The sequence below is a fragment of the Chaetodon trifascialis genome, chromosome 21 (genome assembly GCF_039877785.1).
Source record: "Chaetodon trifascialis isolate fChaTrf1 chromosome 21, fChaTrf1.hap1, whole genome shotgun sequence".
Classification (NCBI taxonomy): Eukaryota; Metazoa; Chordata; class Actinopteri; order Chaetodontiformes; family Chaetodontidae; genus Chaetodon; species Chaetodon trifascialis.
In genome coordinates this window covers 3,675,514-3,696,755 of record NC_092076.1, presented here as the reverse complement: position 1 = coordinate 3,696,755, position 21,242 = coordinate 3,675,514, and the positions used below count along the sequence as shown (strand labels likewise).

The 21,242-nt window shown below is 44.6% G+C and overlaps 1 protein-coding gene across 1 annotated transcript; it reads left to right on the top strand.

Annotated features, from left to right (window-relative positions):
- The first annotated feature begins 820 nt into the window (after positions 1-820).
- On the top strand, positions 821-20,139 carry dusp3a (dual specificity phosphatase 3a). Its single transcript, XM_070990347.1, has 3 exons — positions 821-1,192; positions 8,804-9,036; positions 12,628-20,139. Exons 1-3 carry the CDS (start codon positions 1,008-1,010, stop codon positions 12,855-12,857), a joined length of 648 nt encoding a protein of 215 aa, XP_070846448.1. The 5' UTR covers positions 821-1,007; the 3' UTR covers positions 12,858-20,139.
- Positions 20,140-21,242: the final 1,103 nt, after the last annotated feature.

Here is a 21,242-nt window from a genome sequence, read left to right as displayed (position 1 = left end):
CGCGTGTCACCGCCGCCCTCCTCGGTCCAGCTCCGTCTCCGGAGTGTCTGCCTGCCGATGGGGTGTGTCTGATGGAGATAGTGGTGGCGACAGGGAGCTGCGTCAAGCTGGCCGCAAACAGACATAGTGATACCGGAAGTTGAAGGATTTCAACTCACAAATAAAAGCCTGTCATTTCCTCTGCCAATGGGCAATAAGGAAAAACTACCTGAAGATATTGGAATGGAAAACACACTCTTCTTCTTCTTTCCTCTTCCTCTGTGCTCATTTCCTGTGGAGTACCACATGGTTCCATATTAGACTCCATTGTTTTTTCTCATAAATGTCTTAAGACTCATCTCTCTTCTTTTGCCTTATGACTGATATTAATTATTAGATCTATTCCCCTAATGATGATTTTCATGCTTTTATTATGATATATCCATGTCAGAAAGTGGATCAGTGTTTCCCAAAACCTTAGACAACGTCCTCAAATGTCTTGTTTTGTCCACAGCCCGAAGATTTTAGCCTGACTGTCATCGAGAAGAGAAGAATAAGAAATATTCACATTTAAGAGGCTGGAATTACTCAAACTGATCAGTCGATTATCAAAATAGTTGACAAGTAATCAATTATTTGTTGCAGAAGTACTATCTATCTATCTATCTATCTATCTATCTATCTATCTATCTATCTATCTATCTATCTATCTATCTATCTATCTATCTATCTATCTATCTATCTATCTATCTATCTATCTAGCTGTCTGTCTCTTTATTTTGAAAGTTTGGACCGGAACTCCACTATCACACTCCCGTCCGCTGACGTTGATGGGAAAACAGTACAGCTCCCGCCTCACCAGACACCTTGTAGACGAGAAGACAGCGCGCGCACGATTCACGTGCGCAGGTAAAATGCAGCTGGATACTCGGACGAGGCTCACGAGTCTGGAGCTGCCTGGAATCTAACATCAGCTTGGGAGAAGAAGAAGAAGAAGAAGAAGAAGAAGAAAAAGAAGAAGAAGAGCCATGAAGAAACACCTGAGTCCCACCAAACAGCAGCAGCAGCCGCCGCCGCCGGCTGATGTCCCGGCTCCAGGCGGCGAGGTGACCGTCCAACAACTCAACGAGCTGCTGTCCAACGGCAGCGGCTTCTACAGCCTCCCCACACAGCACTTCAACGAGGTCTTCCCCAGGATTTACATCGGCAACGCGTGAGTCATTTATCAGCTCATCACAGGCGCTGCTTCGGGCGGTGCGTGTCGGTGTTCGGCGCTGACAGGTAGGACAGGTTTTTAACTCTTCATCCAGACGCGACGGTGACAACAGTGTCGCATGCCGGCCAGCACGCGCGCAGGGCGGGCTTGTGTTCGGGACACGGCGGCAGCCTGTTGTTGTCAACAAATGGTGTTCTTCGAAAGAGCAGCCCGTGCCCGCGTGCCTCAGCTGGACAGGTGGATGTTGTGTAACGGCGGAAAATAATCAGAATCATAGAATTCGGAGGCGTGATCGATTCTTGTTTCAGGCTGAGGAGGATAAACACGCCTGGACGGTGATGTGACGGATGCGCACAAAGAGCTGCCTTTTCCTCAATGAGCGCCTCCATCATCACAATCACTGCCGTGCGATCACGTCTCCATCGAGCCGCTCCCATCTCGAGCCGGGCTGCGGGGACTCCGCGAGCATCACCCCCCACAACATGTTGGTTCTCATTCAGAAACCAGCTGAAGAAAAAAAAAATAGAAATAAATAAAAAAGACGTGCGTTCCTGCAAACAGGCGCACGTGCACTGTGCGTGGGAAGATGCTGTCAGTCACCTGCAGAGATGAGCTGAGGTGAAGCTGAACTTCACGTGCCTTCACGAGCCGCATTCACAGCGCGCGTGAAACCGGAAAGCAGAGGATTTACCTGTTGTTCTACCTGCAGCTTAAAAAGCAAAAAATAAACTAATCGGCTGTTTTATTTGTTTTTCAAGCACCGTTCAGCTCGTCAGTTATGAGCTGCTTCTCTCTAGTCACGAGGGCACAATCACACAATTATCTTTATTATTATCAGATATAATGAGTCTTAACAGAATGAGAACACAAGTTTTTGGACTTTTTGGAAGAGTTGAATAAACTGTTAATTAAAATTTCCCAAAACATGAAGTCCTGACAGACATGAAACTTGATATAAACTTGAATTATTCTTATTGTTTTTAAATATAGAGATCAATACCGTAGGTAAGCAGGTGTACATGGTGTGACCACCATGATCCAGCAAAACAAACTATTCTTGTTCATTTACAATCTGATGGACATTTCTCTCAGTTTTCTGTATTTTATGGACCAAAAAATTATTGAGAAAATAACTGGCAGATTAATCAATATGTCAAAGTGATCATTAGCTGCAGCTCCACTTCATTAAAATAAGACCGGATGTTGTTTTTATGTAATAACATTATGAGACTAATTAATAGTTGCTACATGCTACATAAGACCAGCTATTATTAATATATGAAAAATCTAATTATAGATTGCTTTGATTATTGGTTCATCTGCCCTCATCAATCACAACTCAAAACCCAAAAACAATCAATTTACAATGATGTTAATGAAGAAGGCAGCAAATTCTCCCATTGGAGAAGCTGGAAACACGACATTTTCGCCATTTTTTGCCTGCTGCAGATTAATTTTCTGTCACTCAGCTTTAAATTTGTTAATAATCTACCAGCTGGTAGTTTTTAATATAAAAAACTACATTTCCCTGGGCTGTGGGATCTTAAAGTTTACATTTAAAGCTGCAGTTGACAATTATTTTGATATTGATCACCAGATTCTTGATAAACCAATAAATCATTTCATCTATGAAAGGTGATTTCAGAGACATTTTGCCTGAAAATTAAAATACTGACTGCAGAACTTCTAAGACTGAACACAAAAAGTCGCTCAAATAAACAAAACGTTGTTTTCTTTGTGCAGAATCTCATTATGGGATGTCACTTCTTTCCAGCCCTGTTTCCTGTATGAAGCGGTGAAATGTGTCGAGCTGACACATACTCACACACACACACACACACACACACACACACACACACATACACACACACACACACACACACACACTCACTCACACACACACACGGTGTATGAACTGAATATGTATATGAAACACCGCAGAGGCCGGACTGTAAATCCGTCGCTGCTGTGCCTCGATGTTATTGGATTTGTGATGAACTCTTCAGGAATTTACCGCTCGCTGTTCCAGGAAAGCTGCTTCTGGTATTTCTTGCTCTGATATGCAGATGGAGTATGAGATGAATGATGTGGCTGCTTCACAAACAGATAAACAAACACGCAACAGGCCTCATCAGTACACAGCAAAGTCCAAAAACTGCAGTTCCTCAAACGGCCACTTGAGGCTCAGTAGAGCCCCGTATTAAAACACCCAACTTTACAGCAGAAAAACGTGTTTACAGCCTGGTACGAAAAACATTTTGTGGCATTTATAGCTAACCTCACTGTTCATAATATCTGTGCGTGGGTGAATTTTGACATAACTCACTGGTTTGGATTTTATTTAGGCTCAAAGTAACGCATAATTATGGTGTGAACATGTAACATAAACAAACAGTCTTGATCTGTTTATTTCAGTTTTGATAATAATACACATACAAAGGTGGACAGTTACAGAAGAAAAAACACATTTTCAACACCCTCTTGTGGACAAATGATGTAATTGTAACACTGTTTCTACATGGACTTCATTTTCTACACATTAGCGCCGCGCTAATTTAATCACATTTTTAACAAAATCAATCAAATCTGATCCTTCCCTGATCAGGTTTCTGCTTTTGGTTGTTGTTTGCTCTTTGGTTGTGCTTTGGTTGCACATTTAAATAAAACAAACTGCTGGATTTTGAGGAAACATGGTGAAAAACACCCCAAAATAAAGCAGACGAACCACTTCTGAGTTCACAAACTGAGCGAATTCAATCAAGTCACCCAGCAAAGTGATGTTACATCTGAAATATCCTAAATGGCACAAATAGGAGGTTTCAATCGTCAGCACAGCCAGGGAACAAAAACAGGAAACACAATTTTCAAGTGTACTTTGCTGTGCTGTAAAGTAACAGAAGCTCCTACCGAGCAGCTCTTAATCTCACTTTAATGGATTCATGGTGGAGGAGCGACTCCGGGACGCCCCTGAGAAAGGTGGTGCCTCCGTGCAGTCCATCATTTGGCCCCATCTGCTGCCAGGAGAGTGGTGGAGGATACAAGCACATTACTGTACCTCAGCGCTTAAATGAAATCAATCTGAATGTGCCGATCTGCCCGGCCAAGTGTCCAAACAGAGAGCTGGCACTCTGAGCCGATCAGCCGCCGGCCTGGAGGGACGGGCCTGGACGCTCCGGCTTCGTTTGAAGAGCAGATTCTGATTTCTGATCTGACGCTCGTTGATGATGAAGAACAGATTCATTTTACCATTGAAGTGTATGATAGTACCGATAAGAGGAAGGACAGCGTAACGTAATGTGATATTAGGCGGCTCAGGCAGGGCGAGGTGGTATTGATTGTTGATGAAAGCCTGCACCTTGTCCACTCTGTCCGCCGCGGCGACCGCTCATCCTTTCTGCTGACGCGTCCTGTTTGTTGGACTCTGTTTAAACTCACATTGTGCGGTCGCTCAGATCCAAACAAATACACGACGTCTATATATGGTGCTGTTCACGCACATATTCCATCACAGTTCATGTGGAAGCGACGGTTTGTCCTTGAAAGTATTCATTAACGTCTCTTATCATAGGATCCTAAAGGGAATTGGGCCCATGACCCATTTTAGGCCCCGATCTATAGTTTAAAACAACTTTTTCAGGACAAAATTAGATCAAGGATTGCTCCTCTGGCACTCGTGAAAATACACTACAGTTCAGTTAATTAAGGACCAATCAGAATATTCTCATAACCTGTGATGTTTACTGACGTTGAGCGGCTGATGAAGGACACAGGCTTCATCAGGACTGTGTGGGAGTGCTTTTGACTGACAGCTACGACGTCTGTCGCATCCAAATAACCAAAATAACTGTTGAGGAAAACATGTTTATGTTGGACTCGTTACTCATAACAAGATGCTGAAAGTCCTGAAAAGTTGAACTCACAGCTTCACTTGCGTGTTTTTATACAACATTAAATATTCATCTTTAAATAAGCAACAGCTGAAGATCAAACATCGTCCTTTGGTCGTAATTATGAAGACAACAAGTCTTCATCAGGACTGCGTGGGTCTGGGTTCATGAGGATTGATTGACAGTTGCCTGCAGCTGTCGTCAGATTCCGTTTGCTAAATCCTGATTGGTGCACGGAACCGTGTAAGCTCCACCCACTTCACACCAGAAAGAAGCCTCTAGGAACCTAATGTCAGATTCATACGTCAGTTTTCGTTGGTGTGTCATCACCTGAACGTAAGAATTGTTGTGTGTTCATTAGCGTAGAATGAGCTCTTCATGTCCACAGAGGGAGCGCGTCCTCTTCCACCGAGGCCGCCATGTTGCACCACCACGTTTCTACAGTAGCCCAGAACGGACAAACCAAACTCCTGCATCTTTTGCCCACCACAGGGGCCTTGATTTGTTTGCAATCTGCAAACTCATAAACTAAATCGTGCACACTGGAGCTTTAATTGTTATATAAAAATACTTGTATCATGATAAAGGGTTTTATCCAGTATCGCTCAGTGCTAGCATACATGTAAATTCTCCTAAAACATAACAACCAATCCTTGAACTCATGGATTTATCCAGAGGAGTTGAACAGAAACAGATATCTGGGAGAGGGGAGGGAAACATCAGTGCTCCAGTAATTCAATAGAGCTTTAAAATTGATCATCTGGTCCATGTTAACAGCCCCCAGCACTCTGATGAACCAGCCGGTAAAATGTTCCCATCCTCTAAATGGATCATTTTCCGAACTCCGACCCTCACGCTGCTTTCAGATCAGTCGCAGTCAGCACTATGAAACCGCCGTGTGCAGCTCAGGGACTCACTTAAGGTGTGGCTGTTTGCTTTGAGGAACTCTTTGGCTCTTTGTGAAGCTGCTCTTTAATAATGGATGTTGTGGGACTGCGGATCCCAGGGTGAGGAGGCTGGCCCCGGCCAGGTAAACAGAACAGAGAGCCGCTGGCTGCTAACTCGCTCGAACCTCCTGTGCCTCTGCATTGTGTGGTGTAGAAGTACAGTAAGTGATGAGAGTGCTGCTCAGGCGCTTCCTCCTGCACACACACACACACACTGCATGTTGCACGGAGGGTGCTCATACTGTACGTGCACACGAGCTCATGTCTAAACATTCGCAGACATATTCTGAATAATCCTGCACAGATTTGCGTCCCCGCTTCTGAAGGAGTCTCCGTCCTGCAGCTGACACACAAGCAGATGGCCTGCTTCATCCCTCCTCCTGTAGCCGTAAAGCAAAATGGTGGCAGGGAGGATTTTTTATTAGTTCTTGCAGGCGGAGGCTTCGCAGCCGGCACCTCTAGGGAGCTGTCCAGGGTCACCTAGCCTCGCCTCGCCAGCCTCATATTGACTGTAAGCACACAGCGCTGTCAGGGTGAGCAGTTAGCATGAAGATTTATGAATGGTTGCTCTGGATAAAAGTGAAGCAAACATAGATGAGACACGTCGCTTTCATGGAGTTTAAAACACTTCTTTGCTTTTTGCATGTTCAGGAAACCACAGCTTCGGCATGATTCCAGTTATGTTCATCTCTTATGAACGGTTTTCTAGTTTTTTGATGCCTTTAAATAGTGAAAAAGCTGACAAATGTTGAGATTTTTCAGCCTCTTTTAGCTGCAGAGCAACAGTACGGTGCAGCTTTTGTTGTCCGGACATAAATTCTGTGTAGCTAATTAGTGACACTAACTGTTCCATAAAACCAATATAACATACAAAAGATGCATTTCATCTAGAATCAATGCCCAGAGCCTTTGGCCAGGTTGGACGGCAGCAGTGGATGCAGGCGTCGAGCCAGGCAGGCCGAGCAGGAGCAGCCAAAAGCCGGCGTCCCTTTGTTGTGCCGTTAGCTGTGTGGGCTTGTTTGCTGTGTGTAGGCCTAATATGCAGAGTTGTAGCTGTTACAATCAAAGCAGAGCAGCAGATTAATGGTTTGCTGGGGGTTGAATGGATGAAACTGGAGCTGGGTGCAGAGATCAAGATGAACAGAGTCCTGTGTGGAAATGCTTTGCACGTCGTTATTTTGCCTTTATAATCCGCCTCTTTCACTTTCTTTGTCTCTCCTGCTCACGTTGGTCTTGTTTTTCTTCCCATTCGGACTTCCTGCCTGTTGTTTCTCTGTTTCAGAGCACCAGCTTTTAGCGTCGTATACTCGGGTTTGCCAGCGTAATGTCACATGAGTGTGTGCATCCATTCTAGCAGCTGTAGCTTTGAGGTGGATTTAAGGCCGATCTCTGTGGTGAGCACGCTTGCTGTGCTCCATATGCTGCGCTATTTCCTGACTGATCTCTGTCATGACTGAACGATTCTTCCATTCAAACGTGGCTGGAGATGATTTACATCATGGTTAAACAAACAACGTGGACACCTAAACATGAGATTTCGGAGCCTGGCTGCTGGATTTTACTCCCATTCAGCCACAGTAGCATTAACAAACACTGATGTGGGGCGATAAGCTCTGCAGTTGGCTTTCATCCCAGATATGTTGGATGGGGCTGAGGTCCAGGTTCTCTCAGGTTCAGGTTATTCCACGGCAAACTGGGAAAGCGATCTCTTTCTGGACCTGACTTTGTGCACGCACCGCCATGTTTAAACAGGAAATGACCAAACACAAAGTAGTGGAAGCGCCCGGTTGTCTAAAATATCAGTGCATGCTGTAACATATCCTGTGTTTGGGGGCAAACCACGAGAAACAGCCTCAGACCAAAAGCACACAGTGATGAGGGGGCGAGGGGGGTGCACAGAGGAAAGGGGCAGCTGTGGCTTTACTACAAGGTAGCTGTGTGAATAAATGTGTTTAACTGGAATAAACCTGCTAATTCAGTGAAGTAAAGTTCCCTCCTGTTTGACACGATTCATCCATCAATCATGTGTCTTTAAGAATGTTATTTATCAAGCGAAAACAGCCAAACATGCTCGAGTTCCAGCTTCTCAAATGTGAGGATTTGCAGGTGCGATTAAATTTTGTCACCGTTCGTCCAACAGTCAGATTACATTTGGGTTATTTTGCCTGTTAGGACGTCATCTCGGGACTGTTCGCCTGTGGACAGCCTGTGCTTGGTTTACATCCCCCTCATTCTTAGTTTTCTGCAGATATTAAGGCAGGACAACGAACACCTTCATCCCTCTCATGGCCCTTTTCATAGCAGGTGAACATGATCAGGTTAATTAGCTCCACTCTGACCTGAAGTCTGATCAACCAGAGTGGAAACACCTGTCTGGGCTGCAAACTCGTGCTGGACTTCAGCTGTTGCTTGCAGACTTTAAGCCCTCCACAGTTTGGGCTAATATTTATGAAAGGAAATGAAGGTGTATCATCATTGTCATGAAAGACGCAGCCTTCGTTGTCTAAATATGACTGTAAAATGAACCCTGCTGACTCTCCTGCACTCAGTCTGTCAGGTGTCATCATCAGCACTGTGATTTGTCGAAGATGTTTTGCTCTGCTGCATCATTTTATGCTGCGAGAGAGCGAAATCTTCCACCATCAACAGGCACTCGAAGCTTTTACTGGTGTTCAGACTTTGTTTGAGTGCAGCCGGCTCGTCACAGACATCAGCAGCTTTCTAAAGCGATTAAATGCTCTGCTCTCATCCTGAATCTCATCCCGCCCTCCCAGGTTCGTAGCCCAGAATGCAATGCGTCTGCAAAAGCTTGGAGTGACGCACGTCCTCAACGTGGCCGAGGGCACCTCCTTCATGCACGTCAACACCAGTGTGGATTTCTACGCCGGCACGGGCATCACGTACCACGGCATCCAGGCCAACGACACCGAGCAGTTCAACCTCAGTGCCTTCTTTGAGGAGGGGGCTGATTTTATCGACAAGGCCCTCGCACACAATAACGGCAAAGGTGAGTCTATTCTGAGCTGTGAAATGTGAGATGTGTTGGGCTCAATGCTAAAAGGGGATATAATCAATACAAACGTTGGATCACATGACTGCTTGTATGTGAAATGTACTCATAATGAGAGAATAAACACCCGACTCTGCAGTTCCCCTCAGATCGACGGAGCATTTTAGCGTCTTTCAGCTCAATGTGTTTGTTTTTTTGCACTCTTCTGTTTTGCTTCACTCTCATAGCATCATTATCAGCTGCAGCGGGCAGATTTTCCTTTAGCAAAAAACCCTCTGAACACTACCTGCTCAGCACCAAGCAGCTGGCAAAGGTAGCCACTAGCAGGCGAGCGAAGTGGAGAATTACCACTAAAGAGCCAGATATGCTTCTCAGGAGGTGGTGGAGATGAAAGACAGATGAGAGGTGAGCGAATATTGAGCTAACTTTGGCCAGGTGATCACAAACACTAATCTAAATGAATGCCAATGTTGCGCCATAACTGCCAGGTGTGTAAATAAGCAACTGTTAAAAGTTCACTATATCGATTCAAAATGACTTAAACACTGAAATTAGACAAATTTTCATGACAATGTCAGCGTCAGTGCAGCCAAAATGAGCATGAACATTTTAAGATTTTGGCAGAAAACTTAATATTGCGTATCATTTCATGCAAATGCACCTGAAAACCAAAGAGAGCTGAGTTTATTTCCTAACAAAAACCTCTCCGTGGCAGAGCAGATCAGAGGCGAGCGCGGCGTCTGGCTCACTTCAGCAGCTCTCACTCGAAAGTAATTTGTCTCCACAACCTTTGTTGGACAAGCTCCTCTTGTTGCTTGTCCAACAAAAGATACAAGATATAAGGCGTCTTTTAATGATTCGATCTCAACGTGCTTCGTCGCTGTGGGTCTTAAAGCGAAGACAGGAGGTAATGTGACGGCCTCAAGCATCTCTGGCTAAATCTGACGCACTCCTGAGCCCTGCTCCATATTCCTTTATCAGATCGTGTCCCTGGACGTCAACATTGTCAGAATTTTCCATGCATGATACACCTGTAGCACCAGTCCGCCTAATTTGTTTTAGGTGATATGACACTTTTAGAGTAGGTAGCAGAATAACTGTGAAGAAACGATGTTTGAGAAATGGTCAAACAGTTAAAGTTAAGTCTTAAATCAGCCTTTTGATTTACCTGCAGTGTACAGTTCCAGGTCAGGTGTGCTGTGTTGGAAAGCTGAATATTCATATTAAAGAAACAGTCAGTCCCAGGAGGAGTCAGCCCTCCCCCACCTAAAAGAAGAACTCGTCCCCCAGCTCTCCCAAAGCTGCAGCTAAATTTAGTTAATTTGTCACTGCACATGAGGGATGTGTTTAATTAGCGTGCTGAACCCTGTGTTTTATGGCATGGATTTATTGTCAGCTTTGACACAGAAAAGCATTTAAACTTCCAGGCAGTTTGGCAAAGGCGCGCCAACGCCACGCTAAATCAGCTACTGTAAGGAGGACCGTGGAGGAGGAGGACGAGGAGGAGGGATGAAGGAGCAGGAAGAGGAGACTTTGCTTGACTTTGTGAATCATTATCTCTGACACTGAGCGCCCTTTAGCTGCAAGCAAAAGGTCATAGGTCAGATTTTAATGAGGAGCTGCATCGATGGATTTGTATGAAATGAACCAGCCATGAGGTTAATGTGCGTGTGCAGTAAGTGGTCTTTCATCTAAATACCACCGGCAGAAAGTACACAATTACCAGCACGCTGCGCTAATCAATATTTACATATTGACAGTGGATCAATGTGGTGAAAGGTGTCGGTCTTTAACACACTCACAGCTCCACAGAGCCTCTTTAACGTCTCAATTTCAGATACCTACAGCTGCCATTTAAATGATAGCTTACATGATTTAACAGCGGCCAGGCTAGTTTAGCCTGTGGCTAAAATGACGACGCTCGCTAGCATGTGTGGCTAACTAAGGCAAGCTAATGCTTAAACTGTGTGTGTCAGCTGGGAAGTCCGTCTCCAAATGATGTCTCCGTGCAACAAATTTTAAAATGTGAGCCCTGTAAAAGGGACTTAAAGATGTACTTGATGGCTGTGTCTATGATTGTAATGCTAAGGGGCTGAGGCTAAAGCTACGAGCTAAGCTTTGAAGTACTTTGAACGCAACGCTTGGTTTCTCCTGTAGGTCGTAAGCTAGTTAGCCAAACATGCTAACATTTGCGGCTTACGTTGGAGCAGATAAAGACAAAGTTTAATCCATCCATCCATTAAAAGACTGATTATCAAAATGTTTCCACCTGCTGCTTCCCAGCATGGTTTTGCTTGCTAGCGTTCTTCCCTGTTTTTATTTATTAGCTTAGCTTAGTGATGATCAGTAGGGCGTACAACAGGTCCCCCTGCTGGACAAACTGCTGTAGACTGTGAATTTGAACATGTCAAAACAGTTTGAATATAGAATTTATTTTCCACATTTGTGCAAAAACATGAATGACAGCCCAACTAGTGAAAGAGTGATGCAGCGAGCGAAGATCGGACGCGTCTAACAAGAGGATACAGCAGAATCGACATTGATCTGTGGCAGGCGGGGTGATTAGGTATTGAAGAGGTCCTTCTATTGGCAGCGGCCCGCTCTGGGTGGAGTACAGAGGAGGAGTGGATAGAAGGAGATTATACAACAGAGGAGAGGAGGAGAGAGATGTTGGGGATAATAGTGGGAGAGGGACACAGAGGAGGTGTTGGGTTTCAAATAAAGTGCCGAGTCTGCAGATCCGACCTGAGCCCGGCACATCAGCTGCTCTGTGACCGTTGCCAAGTTAGATTCCTCACGGGCTTCTGGTTGTCAGTAATGAAAGTGTGAGTCTGATGGAGATAAATAGGTATACAGACATGAAAACACAGAGACGGAGATGATTCATGTGCTCTGTCCGCACACACATTGTTTGCAGGATGCGGGTTCGCTGCAGGATGCGGCTGCAGTGAAGATGATTGACTTTGCCGCGTCTGCAGCAGAGGTCAGGTCTTGTATTTGCATCTCCTGGCACAGAAGATGCTTCGCTCGGCAAGTTTGGGCGCAGCACGTGTTCCCCAGCGACTCTGACTCCTTTTTGTTTTCTTTCTTAATTTGTTTCTTCTTTCTTACCTCATTTTTCTTCCTGCACTCCACAGTCTTGGACCAAAAAGACGCCATGAAACAGAAATCCGGCATGTCTTCTTAACTTTTCTGGTCCTTCACAGACACTGAGAGATGAGTTCTGATCATGTTTCTCTCTGTTAGTTGTTCAGTTATCTTCTGTCATGTCAGAAAGGGGTGACTCACTAACCCTGCCCAGCATATAAAACAACACTCAACCGTTAGCTCGCAGCTCGTAGCTGCTAGCAAAGCACAAAAAGTTTGATTACACCACCGAACAGCGTAATCAAAGTAAGCTAATGATGTGTTAGTTAATGCCGACAGCCATTTAAATTACAGTAATGTTACGATATCGCTGCTTATTTGTTAAGCCGTGGTCATATTTTATTATTTGGTGCACCGTGCTGCACCAAATGTGCATTAAAAGCAGCTTTGCACCACACGTGACTCAACTTCTTGCTCTGTTTCTCTGTTTGCACCCTGCAGGGAAGGTGTACGTACACTGCAGAGAAGGCTACAGCCGCTCGCCCACCATGGTCGTCGCTTACCTCATGCTGCGCCATAAAATGGATGCCCGGCTGGCGGTGGCCACCGTGAGGCATAAGAGAGAAATCGGCCCCAATGACGGCTTCCTTCGCCAACTGTGCCAACTTAACGAGAAGCTGGCGAAGGAGGGCAAGCTGAACGGGGAGGCGGGCAAACTAAAGACCAAGTGAGAGCAGGAGAGGGGACACACGAAGAGACCCTCCGCCCTGTCTCCTCCCATCATGCCTTTCACAGGCTTCAGCTGCTCTCGGAGGCTGACCCCACCCTGACCAAACCAGCACCCATCTGACACACCAGGGGTATTCTGAAACACAAACATACATGCATTTATCTGTGTAGATAATTACTCCTCATGCACACACAATCTGACACACATGCTGTTTCCTTTCTGATGCTCAGTTCACGTCCGTCACTGCTGCTCTGTGAGAGGACGTCCTATCGGTCCTACAAAGAGCTCGATCTCACATCCTGAATCCGAACGTCCCCCTTTTCTAATTCCACGCCACACAGATGTGCAGATGTCTCGCTGCTAGCGCCCAACAGCTCTAAATTTCCAGCGTTTCTCAGCCGAGCGTCTTAAAGCATTCCTTCAGTCCCCCCGAGCTGAGACGCTGAAGACGTCGCCCTGATTTTTAAGACTTCCTTAAATAGTTGTATGAAATAGAAGATTATAGCACAATCATTCCATAGTTTTCCACTGCCGGGAATGTCCGTGATGTCTCCGCCAGCATCACCTCCTCGATGTTAAAAAGCCGATGGCCACACGACACAGAAAGTGAATCCCAAACATTCCATAAAACAGGAAAAAAACCTTTGTTTGCCCACTTGATCCTCAAAATCTTCTACCTGAATTTAATGCACAAACACACATTATTCACACTCTCGAATGCAAGCTGTAGCTCTGTGTAGCATTTCAGTCGGCATCCTCCCTCTCCGGCCTCTGGTTTGACTGCAGGTAGCGTTAAATTTGCCGGTCAACGCAGAGCAGCTGCCTCCAGCGACGGCAAAGGTCGAGCTCGTTAAAAATGACGAGCCGCGCGGGTTGTTCACGTCGCTGCCGCGTTCAGCTGATATGACGACTGTTCGTTAGAGATGAACGATGCTGTTTCTGTTTGTCACTGAGCTGCATCTCTTCTACACCTTCACAGGAGCTCATTTACAGCATTTCACCTCTAAACAGGCTTATTTACAGCAGCTGGAGGTGAGACCAGCTGCAGCTGAGCCCCATCACCTGGTTAACATCCATCAGGTTTACGTTTGGTAAATATTCTTAATCTAGACACAATCTGCTGGTTCAGGTTGTGTGTTAGAGGCTAGAGGCAGAGCTTAGTGGGTAATTTTACATTGTTTGTAGTTTTAAGATCTGCTTTTAGTGAACAGACTTGCGGCGCATCTTCGCTGGACGTGTTTTCAGTCCGACAGAACAGCTTCAAATCCATTTCAGTCAGTGCAGCTGTCTGCACAGGCCGCCCAACAGCTACAGTTTCACTCGTCTGCTTATCTGATCTGTTTTTTCATGTGTAACTGCATGCGTCGGGCTCCGTGCGCTGACGAAGGCTGGTGTCCTACGCTCAGCAGTGCTCCTGAACGCCTCATCCTGTCAACACAAGGAGCACTGAAGCTGCTGCTCCTGTGCAGACGCTGAACCTCAACATAGTTTAAATCCTCCTTTAATCCTCTCTGTCACACTAAACACACTAATGTTTTCAGGTCTCTTTGTGTCCCCTCAACAGCAAGACAATTAATTGATTAGCCGATCAACAGATAATTAAGCTGCGGCTATTTTGGTAATCGATTAGTTGTTTTTCCAAGCAAAAATGCCAAAAATTCACCAACCACAGCTTCTCAAATGTGATGATTTGATGCTTTTTGTCATATATGATAATATATTATAAAGATAAATAACATGATTTAATAGATTAAACCATTAAGCAGTTATTAGTTGCAGCCCTGCACTGGTGTGCTGTCTGATTTTAAAATGATCTCAGAGCAGATTTAAGGTGCCAGAAAGTTGTTTTCTGTTACTTTCCTGATCCTCCCTGACCTTTCCCAAAAAGAGGAAACCTCCAGGTTTGTGTGGACAGACGGCTTAAATTGGACGGAAAAAGACTCATTTCCAAATTAGATTTCACCAGTTTACCTTCATCAAACCGGAGGCCAAGCGCTTCGACGGGGACGGATGCCACCCGCTTTCAACAGAACGTTCCAGTCATCACGCCAGAGAGTTGACCACTGCCAATTCCCTGACAGCCACTCGACCGGAGTCCAGTTCCACTGTTTCATCGACACAGTTTGTCAGAGGTCCATACACGACATGTCACCCGTCTCACTCCGAAGTGTGTGTGTCATCCAGGAATTTGTTACGCCGGGCTTTCTGCACACACAGGGTCGAGTCACAAAGCCTGTTTTGGTTCTATGTACTAAAGCATTGCAATATATGTCAATACCCCATCAGATATATAGAATGTAACCACATCTAAATATGACTATTCAGGCTGTAGTTGTTACATATAGGCAGCAGTAGTTTAACAATACATTTTGAAAGTATTTATTACTGGGCATAATACTGTAAACTAGACCTAGTGCCAGGAAGGACGCTGGTGGAGTGTTTTCCAAACCTGCACCAGGTCAGTCCTCCACAGAGCTGCTGCTGAGACACATTCCCATGCAACAAGTGCGAGTAGGCGATTTGATGGAAAGTCAGAGCTGCTGAGCTGGATGAGCGCCGGCGTGGCCTCAGCGTGCGTCTGTAGCTCAGACGCCACGTCCCGCACGTCGGACCGCGTCCTCCTCCTGAACAAACGGCCCGGGGCGCGTTAGCACGAGTCCGGGGGGAACGTCGTCTCACTAGAGAGGAACATGGAAACTAGGTAGTCTCACCTCATTAATGGCACTATTTACTCCTCCTTTGATATATCTGTATACATATGAATATATACATGTATACTGTATATACATATTTAAGTGTTGACATATATGAATGTATGAGCAATGTGTCTATAACGTGTAGGTGTCTTAAGTCCTTATATATCATGTTATATTTGTATATGCTCCTCCATTCTTTCTGTTCCACAGTTGATTACATGTACATTCATATTCAAATATAATGTACATGTAAAATGTTGTGTGTGTAATTGTGATATTTCTCATCACAATTGTGCAGAAGTTTGCTGATGATAGCAGGGTTCTTCCACGCTTAGCTGGAATACTGAGGCATGCTAATCGTTGTGTTTATGAGTGTTTTTGTACAGTTTCCATGGTACTTTATTCAAGTGCAGCAAGGTGCAGGTGGCAGCTTATCAGATGGATGTGGATTATCCTGCATGTGACCTTTCTGCGTTCATGTCACCACGTGCATCTCGTCCCATCGCCCATTCATTGCTCTCTTTCTGGACAGGAGTTGGACGCTTTCTGTTGAGATCAGTATCTGGGTTTCTTTGGATGAGGGTGGACTGATTCTGCAGCTGCACTTTCCATTTCAATGCAATGTTCTGAGCCGCAGAGCGCTCCATCTGCAGACTCTCCACTAGGGGGAGCTGCTCAGTCAGAGTTGGACGAGGGGTCTGCAGCGTGAGGCCGGTCGTCCTTTGGCTCTTAGATTAGTCTGATGCAAGTTTCACAGAAAATAAAGTCTTATTTTATTTTAAGAAAAAAATACCAGTGTTTCGGTGGTAACAAAAGCCTTAATTTACCCAGAATTCATTGCATATTAGCACAGCTTAGTGCAGCAGATGAACTGAGACGTTTATCCCACTGTTAGATCTAGTCCAAGTCTTTATGAAGCTCCAGTTCTACACATGAGGACCTGCGCCACCTACAGGAAAAGGAAGCAATAGCAGCAGCAATTTGAAACCCGCAGATGTTTCAATATTTGAGCCTCCTGATAGAAATTTGTTTTAGAAATTGTTTTTATTTTCATTTCTGAACTATCCCTAATCCATCAGACAAGTGAGCTCAAGTCAAACTACTATTTTTATATTTAATTTCCTTTATTTTTAGGTGCTTTCCTTACAGTCAGGCTTGTAATTCGATGGTTCCATCTTTTCCTATCTGCAGATTTGCTGCTTCAGATTGAATATTTCTGTGTTTTGGAACAAAAAAAAGCTGTTTTAAGACATCACCTTTGACTCAGGAAATTCTGATGTTTATTTTCACCATTTGCTGAGGTTTTATAGTACAAATGTTAATGGATTAGTCATGGAAATAGTCGATAGGTCAATCAGTAATGGAAATAATTATTAAATTAGTTGCTTCCACACTGTGGTGTGATTTCAGCTTTGCATAACTTGGATGTAATCCAGTCAAATGTGAGTCTAACCACTGTGAAGATTTAAGGGTCACTGGTCAAGTTCTGCAGACTCCAATTTAAATAAATACAGCCAGAAGAGGCAGTTTTAGGCCATGTGTTTATACAGGGATCCGATCCAACATCCAACTTTTAAATAAAATCTTGAAACATGCATTGAAATGTCAAGTGTTGTTGTAGCCTCTGACTCATTATTGGCCAGGAACACAAGTCAGAGGAGGGAATATTATCACGGGGAGTTAGAAACGAGGGCAAACTGTCTCAAAGTTTGCTGAGTGAGAACATGAGCGAGGTTGTGATGTGTCTCCTGGGGGGCGTCACAAGGTTGCACTGATTCTGGCTCTCGGTGCTGGTTCATACGCAGGTTGTTCCCGTCCACTCCCGGCCGTCATCTGGTCATCTCATACGCTTGAAAATGTTGCAGATCTGTAAAGCAATCTTCTTGCAAACACTGCTTCCCGTTGTGGGATTCCTGAGTGCCTGGCAAGATAAATCCGATGCAGGTGGTCAAGTCAGAAAGCATTTTCAGGTGTGATTTAGCACACGCTGGAGTTTCCCACCTCCTCATCCTGAACCCAAACCCCCAACAGTGAAGTTTGCTTTGAGTCTACAGGCAGAGATCCGTTTACCTCTGTGCCCAAACGCATCACATCACACACCCAGACTGTCCGTGCCAAGTGACCTACAGTGCTGTCTCGTACAAAAGCCGTTTGTTAGTGTTTATGTTTCACTCGTCAGCTCTACAGGACCGACCACACAAAAAGCAACAACTGACTCGACACAGCTGAGTTTTACAGACAAAATATCTTTTAATTTGGATCAGTCCAGGATGAGGGTATACCAGAGGTGGGGGCCTCGAGTCACATGACTTCAGACTTACTGGACTAACACTGCTAAAAGACTTCTCAGCTTGAGACTTGACTTAGACTTGAGACAGAGGACTTTTTAATTTACATTTTTCTAGATATGAGAAGTTTTTTTGAAACATGATTGAGTGATTTCTAGTACAATGCGCGCAAACCTGGCAACCCAGCAGTGCAGCAGTGGCCAACAGCTGTCATGGAGGGGGCGTGTCCAAACATGGAGGACAGGAGTAAGACAGCGGTATGAACGTCAGTCAAAATCAGTGACTCAACCACGAAAACAGCCTCATCCGTCACTTCGAAACCCACAAAGAACGGTACATGAATGTGTGATGTTAGCAATGCTAAGCTAATGCTTTAAGCTATGTTGGGGGACTGATCGGGGAACTTTGCGATCACGTTACTCATGACTAAACGTTCCAGGTGTCAGGTTAGCCCTCTCTCTGTTGGCTCTTTAATCCTAATTAATTTGAATCATGTGGCCGCTCTGCTCCAATCATTCGCTGCCTGTGTCGCTGCATGTCTGCTGTCGTTTAACTGTTTTAGACGTGGAAATCATCAGAATCGACTCGACTTGCAACTTGCTCGACTTACTTTATTCTCACACAGTAACTTACTGGAGACTTGCAGGTTAAGACTTGTTTGCGACCCACTCCCACATCTGGTATGTCCTTTATAGCCTCAACTGCCTGCAACAACCTGCTTATTGATTGATTCATCGAGGGTCTGATCAACACTCGAATTAGCCACCGTAGAAGTTTTCTGTCACTGATTGGAGCCACAGTTTACAGGACAAAGCTCTTCCTTTTTGGGTTTGCATAAAAAGAAAGCGTCTATGATGGCTGCACCGCTGGTTTCCCACTCTTTTATGCATTGAGTAACAGATAAACACTGCCACCTGCTGTCCAACAAGTCGAGTTCAAGTTCTTTTTCAAATCATCTTCCTAAATGTGAAACCCTGTAACGTCAAGATTAAGCAAACACGGTACCAGCATCATTTTGTGGGTTATACTCCAGGTACAGAACATCATGTGTTATCGAGAATGTCAAATGTGAAATGCCATTAATGTATATTGTTATATATCCTGAGTATGTAACACGCACTAAGGCAATTGTGAATTGCTGCATTTTACTGTCTTAACTGGCCTACTGTATAGATAGGACATTGTTTGATATTGGATCGAGTGAGTTGAAGTTGTAGATGAAGCATAATTTATTTCTTTTCTCCTTCAAGTAATATTTTGAATTTGTCCGATTACGAGGACGTAAGTTTATTATGGGTTCATTCTTTTTGCTTTGCTAATAAAGAAGAAAGTATTTTGTACAGTAGGAAACTCTCAAAGGTTCCTGATTGTTACCTGCTTCTCCAGCTCAGCCATTAAGCTAAATACAGGATGTCGTGATCTGTGTTGTTTTTGGATGTAATGGCAGTCAGACCTGGAACAGACGCTGAGTGTAATTCATCCGCAGTGCTTGTTGAAAACCACACGAGTGACCAGAGAGGAGAGGAGGGTTGTTAAATCACTCAGAGAGAGCCAGGTAGTCTTTTATCACAGAAAACTACTTTAAATTGACTTCCCTTCAAATTTGCAGTCCCATGTGGCGAAGCTCCGCCATCTGTGCCGACGTAGGCAAAACGCTGACATGTTTAAACCGTCCGTGACTGACAGCTGATGTCTTACGTCATGGAAACTCATCTGGCTGAACTTCTGTGTCCATGACGCAGTAAACTCCATCCATCTGGTTCTCTCGAGAGCGTTCAAACAAACACCGGAAATTACTTACAAATACCGTTTGGCCCAGGTGAGGTGCCGACACCGCAGCCGTCATCTTCTCCCTCTTGCTCCCATCCTGATTACCGGCTTAAAGCAGGAGTTTTAGCACAAATGAGCCCACTGCCTGACTCCTCCTGGAGTCCGCTCCACAGTCTTGTCTCATAGCTGCATTTCCGTTCATGTAGACGTCACAGAGGACATCGCTGTGCTGTTGGATCGGCCGTCTATGGTACCTCCGCATCGGTCACCGCCACTGACATCTCAACAAACGCACCACAACAGTGACAACACAGCACCCCACCCAAAGCCTTACAGGAAAGACCGATTCTTTAGATTGTTTTTCAGTTTGAGTATCTCACTTCACAGCGCAGGAAGGGCCAGCTCCCTTACAGAGCGAGACATTGTTGAAGTGCACTTGATTTTAAATTGCAATGTTATTTTTCTTACCTTGGAGAAGCCCCTTCTTTCTTATGTTTAAGAAATAAATGGCTGAGGTATTAACATCTGATCACGAGTGGCTTACTCTCTCTGACAGCTGACGTGTACTGTATGTTTACTCTGTCTGTGTTTCCCATTTCCTGTTCAGTGCTACACACCATTTACACACACATTTGTACTTCAGTCTGTTTTTTTAATAGACATTAGAAAGAGTTCCTCCTCAATAACAACACTGTTGCCAGGCACCAAAACATGAATATTATAAACTATGAACAGCAGCTCTGTCTGCTGTGGTATCCATTTTATTAATGTTAGCGAAAGCAATTTAATCAGTTTTGGGTTTAAAATGTAAAAATATTTGAAACCAAGGTACTCTGATGAACAGATCATTACTTTATTTTAAAGTACTGGCCAGTGTCCTGCTTGAAGTCCAAAGTGACAGGAAGGTCACAGACAGGTAAAAAGGTGGTTTTCAGGAGCAAGAAACAGGAGTAAGGGACAGGTGTGGCTCAGATAACGAGGAGCAGGTGTGCAGGGAGGAGCAGGAAATCAAAAATCCATTCATTCTGGTGGAATCGATCAAGGGTCCACAGAGGAAGGTGGAATTAACCCACATGAATGTTCAGTTCTGGTGAACTTTGCTGGCTTTGATGGGACGGAGAGCAGAGAGGCCAAAGAACAGGAAGCTATCGTAGCTAATTAGCTGTGTGCACCATCAACTTTCATTTAACTTCCTCTGTCGGAGTACGAGCTGCTCCACAAAGGAGGAATTGTTTGCAGCGAGTTATGAGACAAGTTGATGCAAACGTGTCAAATAAACTGTGAATTTATTGTCCCACTAGCTAATGAGCTAATAGCAAGCTCATTGAGCTAAAGGAAATGAGAGAGGAGAGATAATGTAGACGTTAGTTCCAGGAGCTAGCGAGCTAACTTCGGCCTTCTGGTGTCCATGGCTCAGCATATGTTTACCTGTACACCTTCATTCAAGATTGAATATAATCTACAGACATCTGATCAATATATTGAAACAATGACCTCTATAATATGGTGGCATAAAAATAACTAAAGTCTAACAAAATGCAAACATTTCAAGTAAGTGACTTTATCTCTAAACTGCTCGCATCTTTCAGTGTCACTGAGGCCAGACACAGACACATTTTCACCACTAGGTGG

What these genes read in the sequence shown, in the direction of transcription:
- dusp3a (XM_070990347.1), top strand. Translation starts at nt 1,008, where the DNA reads ATGAAGAAACACCTGAGTCCCACCAAACAGCAGCAGCAGCCGCCGCCG. An exon ending in AGGATTTACATCGGCAACGC is followed by an intron (nt 1,193 to 8,803) that starts GTGAGTCATTTA and finishes CCGCCCTCCCAG; the next exon opens with GTTCGTAGCCCAGAATGCAA. An exon ending in CGCACACAATAACGGCAAAG is followed by an intron (nt 9,037 to 12,627) that starts GTGAGTCTATTC and finishes TGCACCCTGCAG; the next exon opens with GGAAGGTGTACGTACACTGC.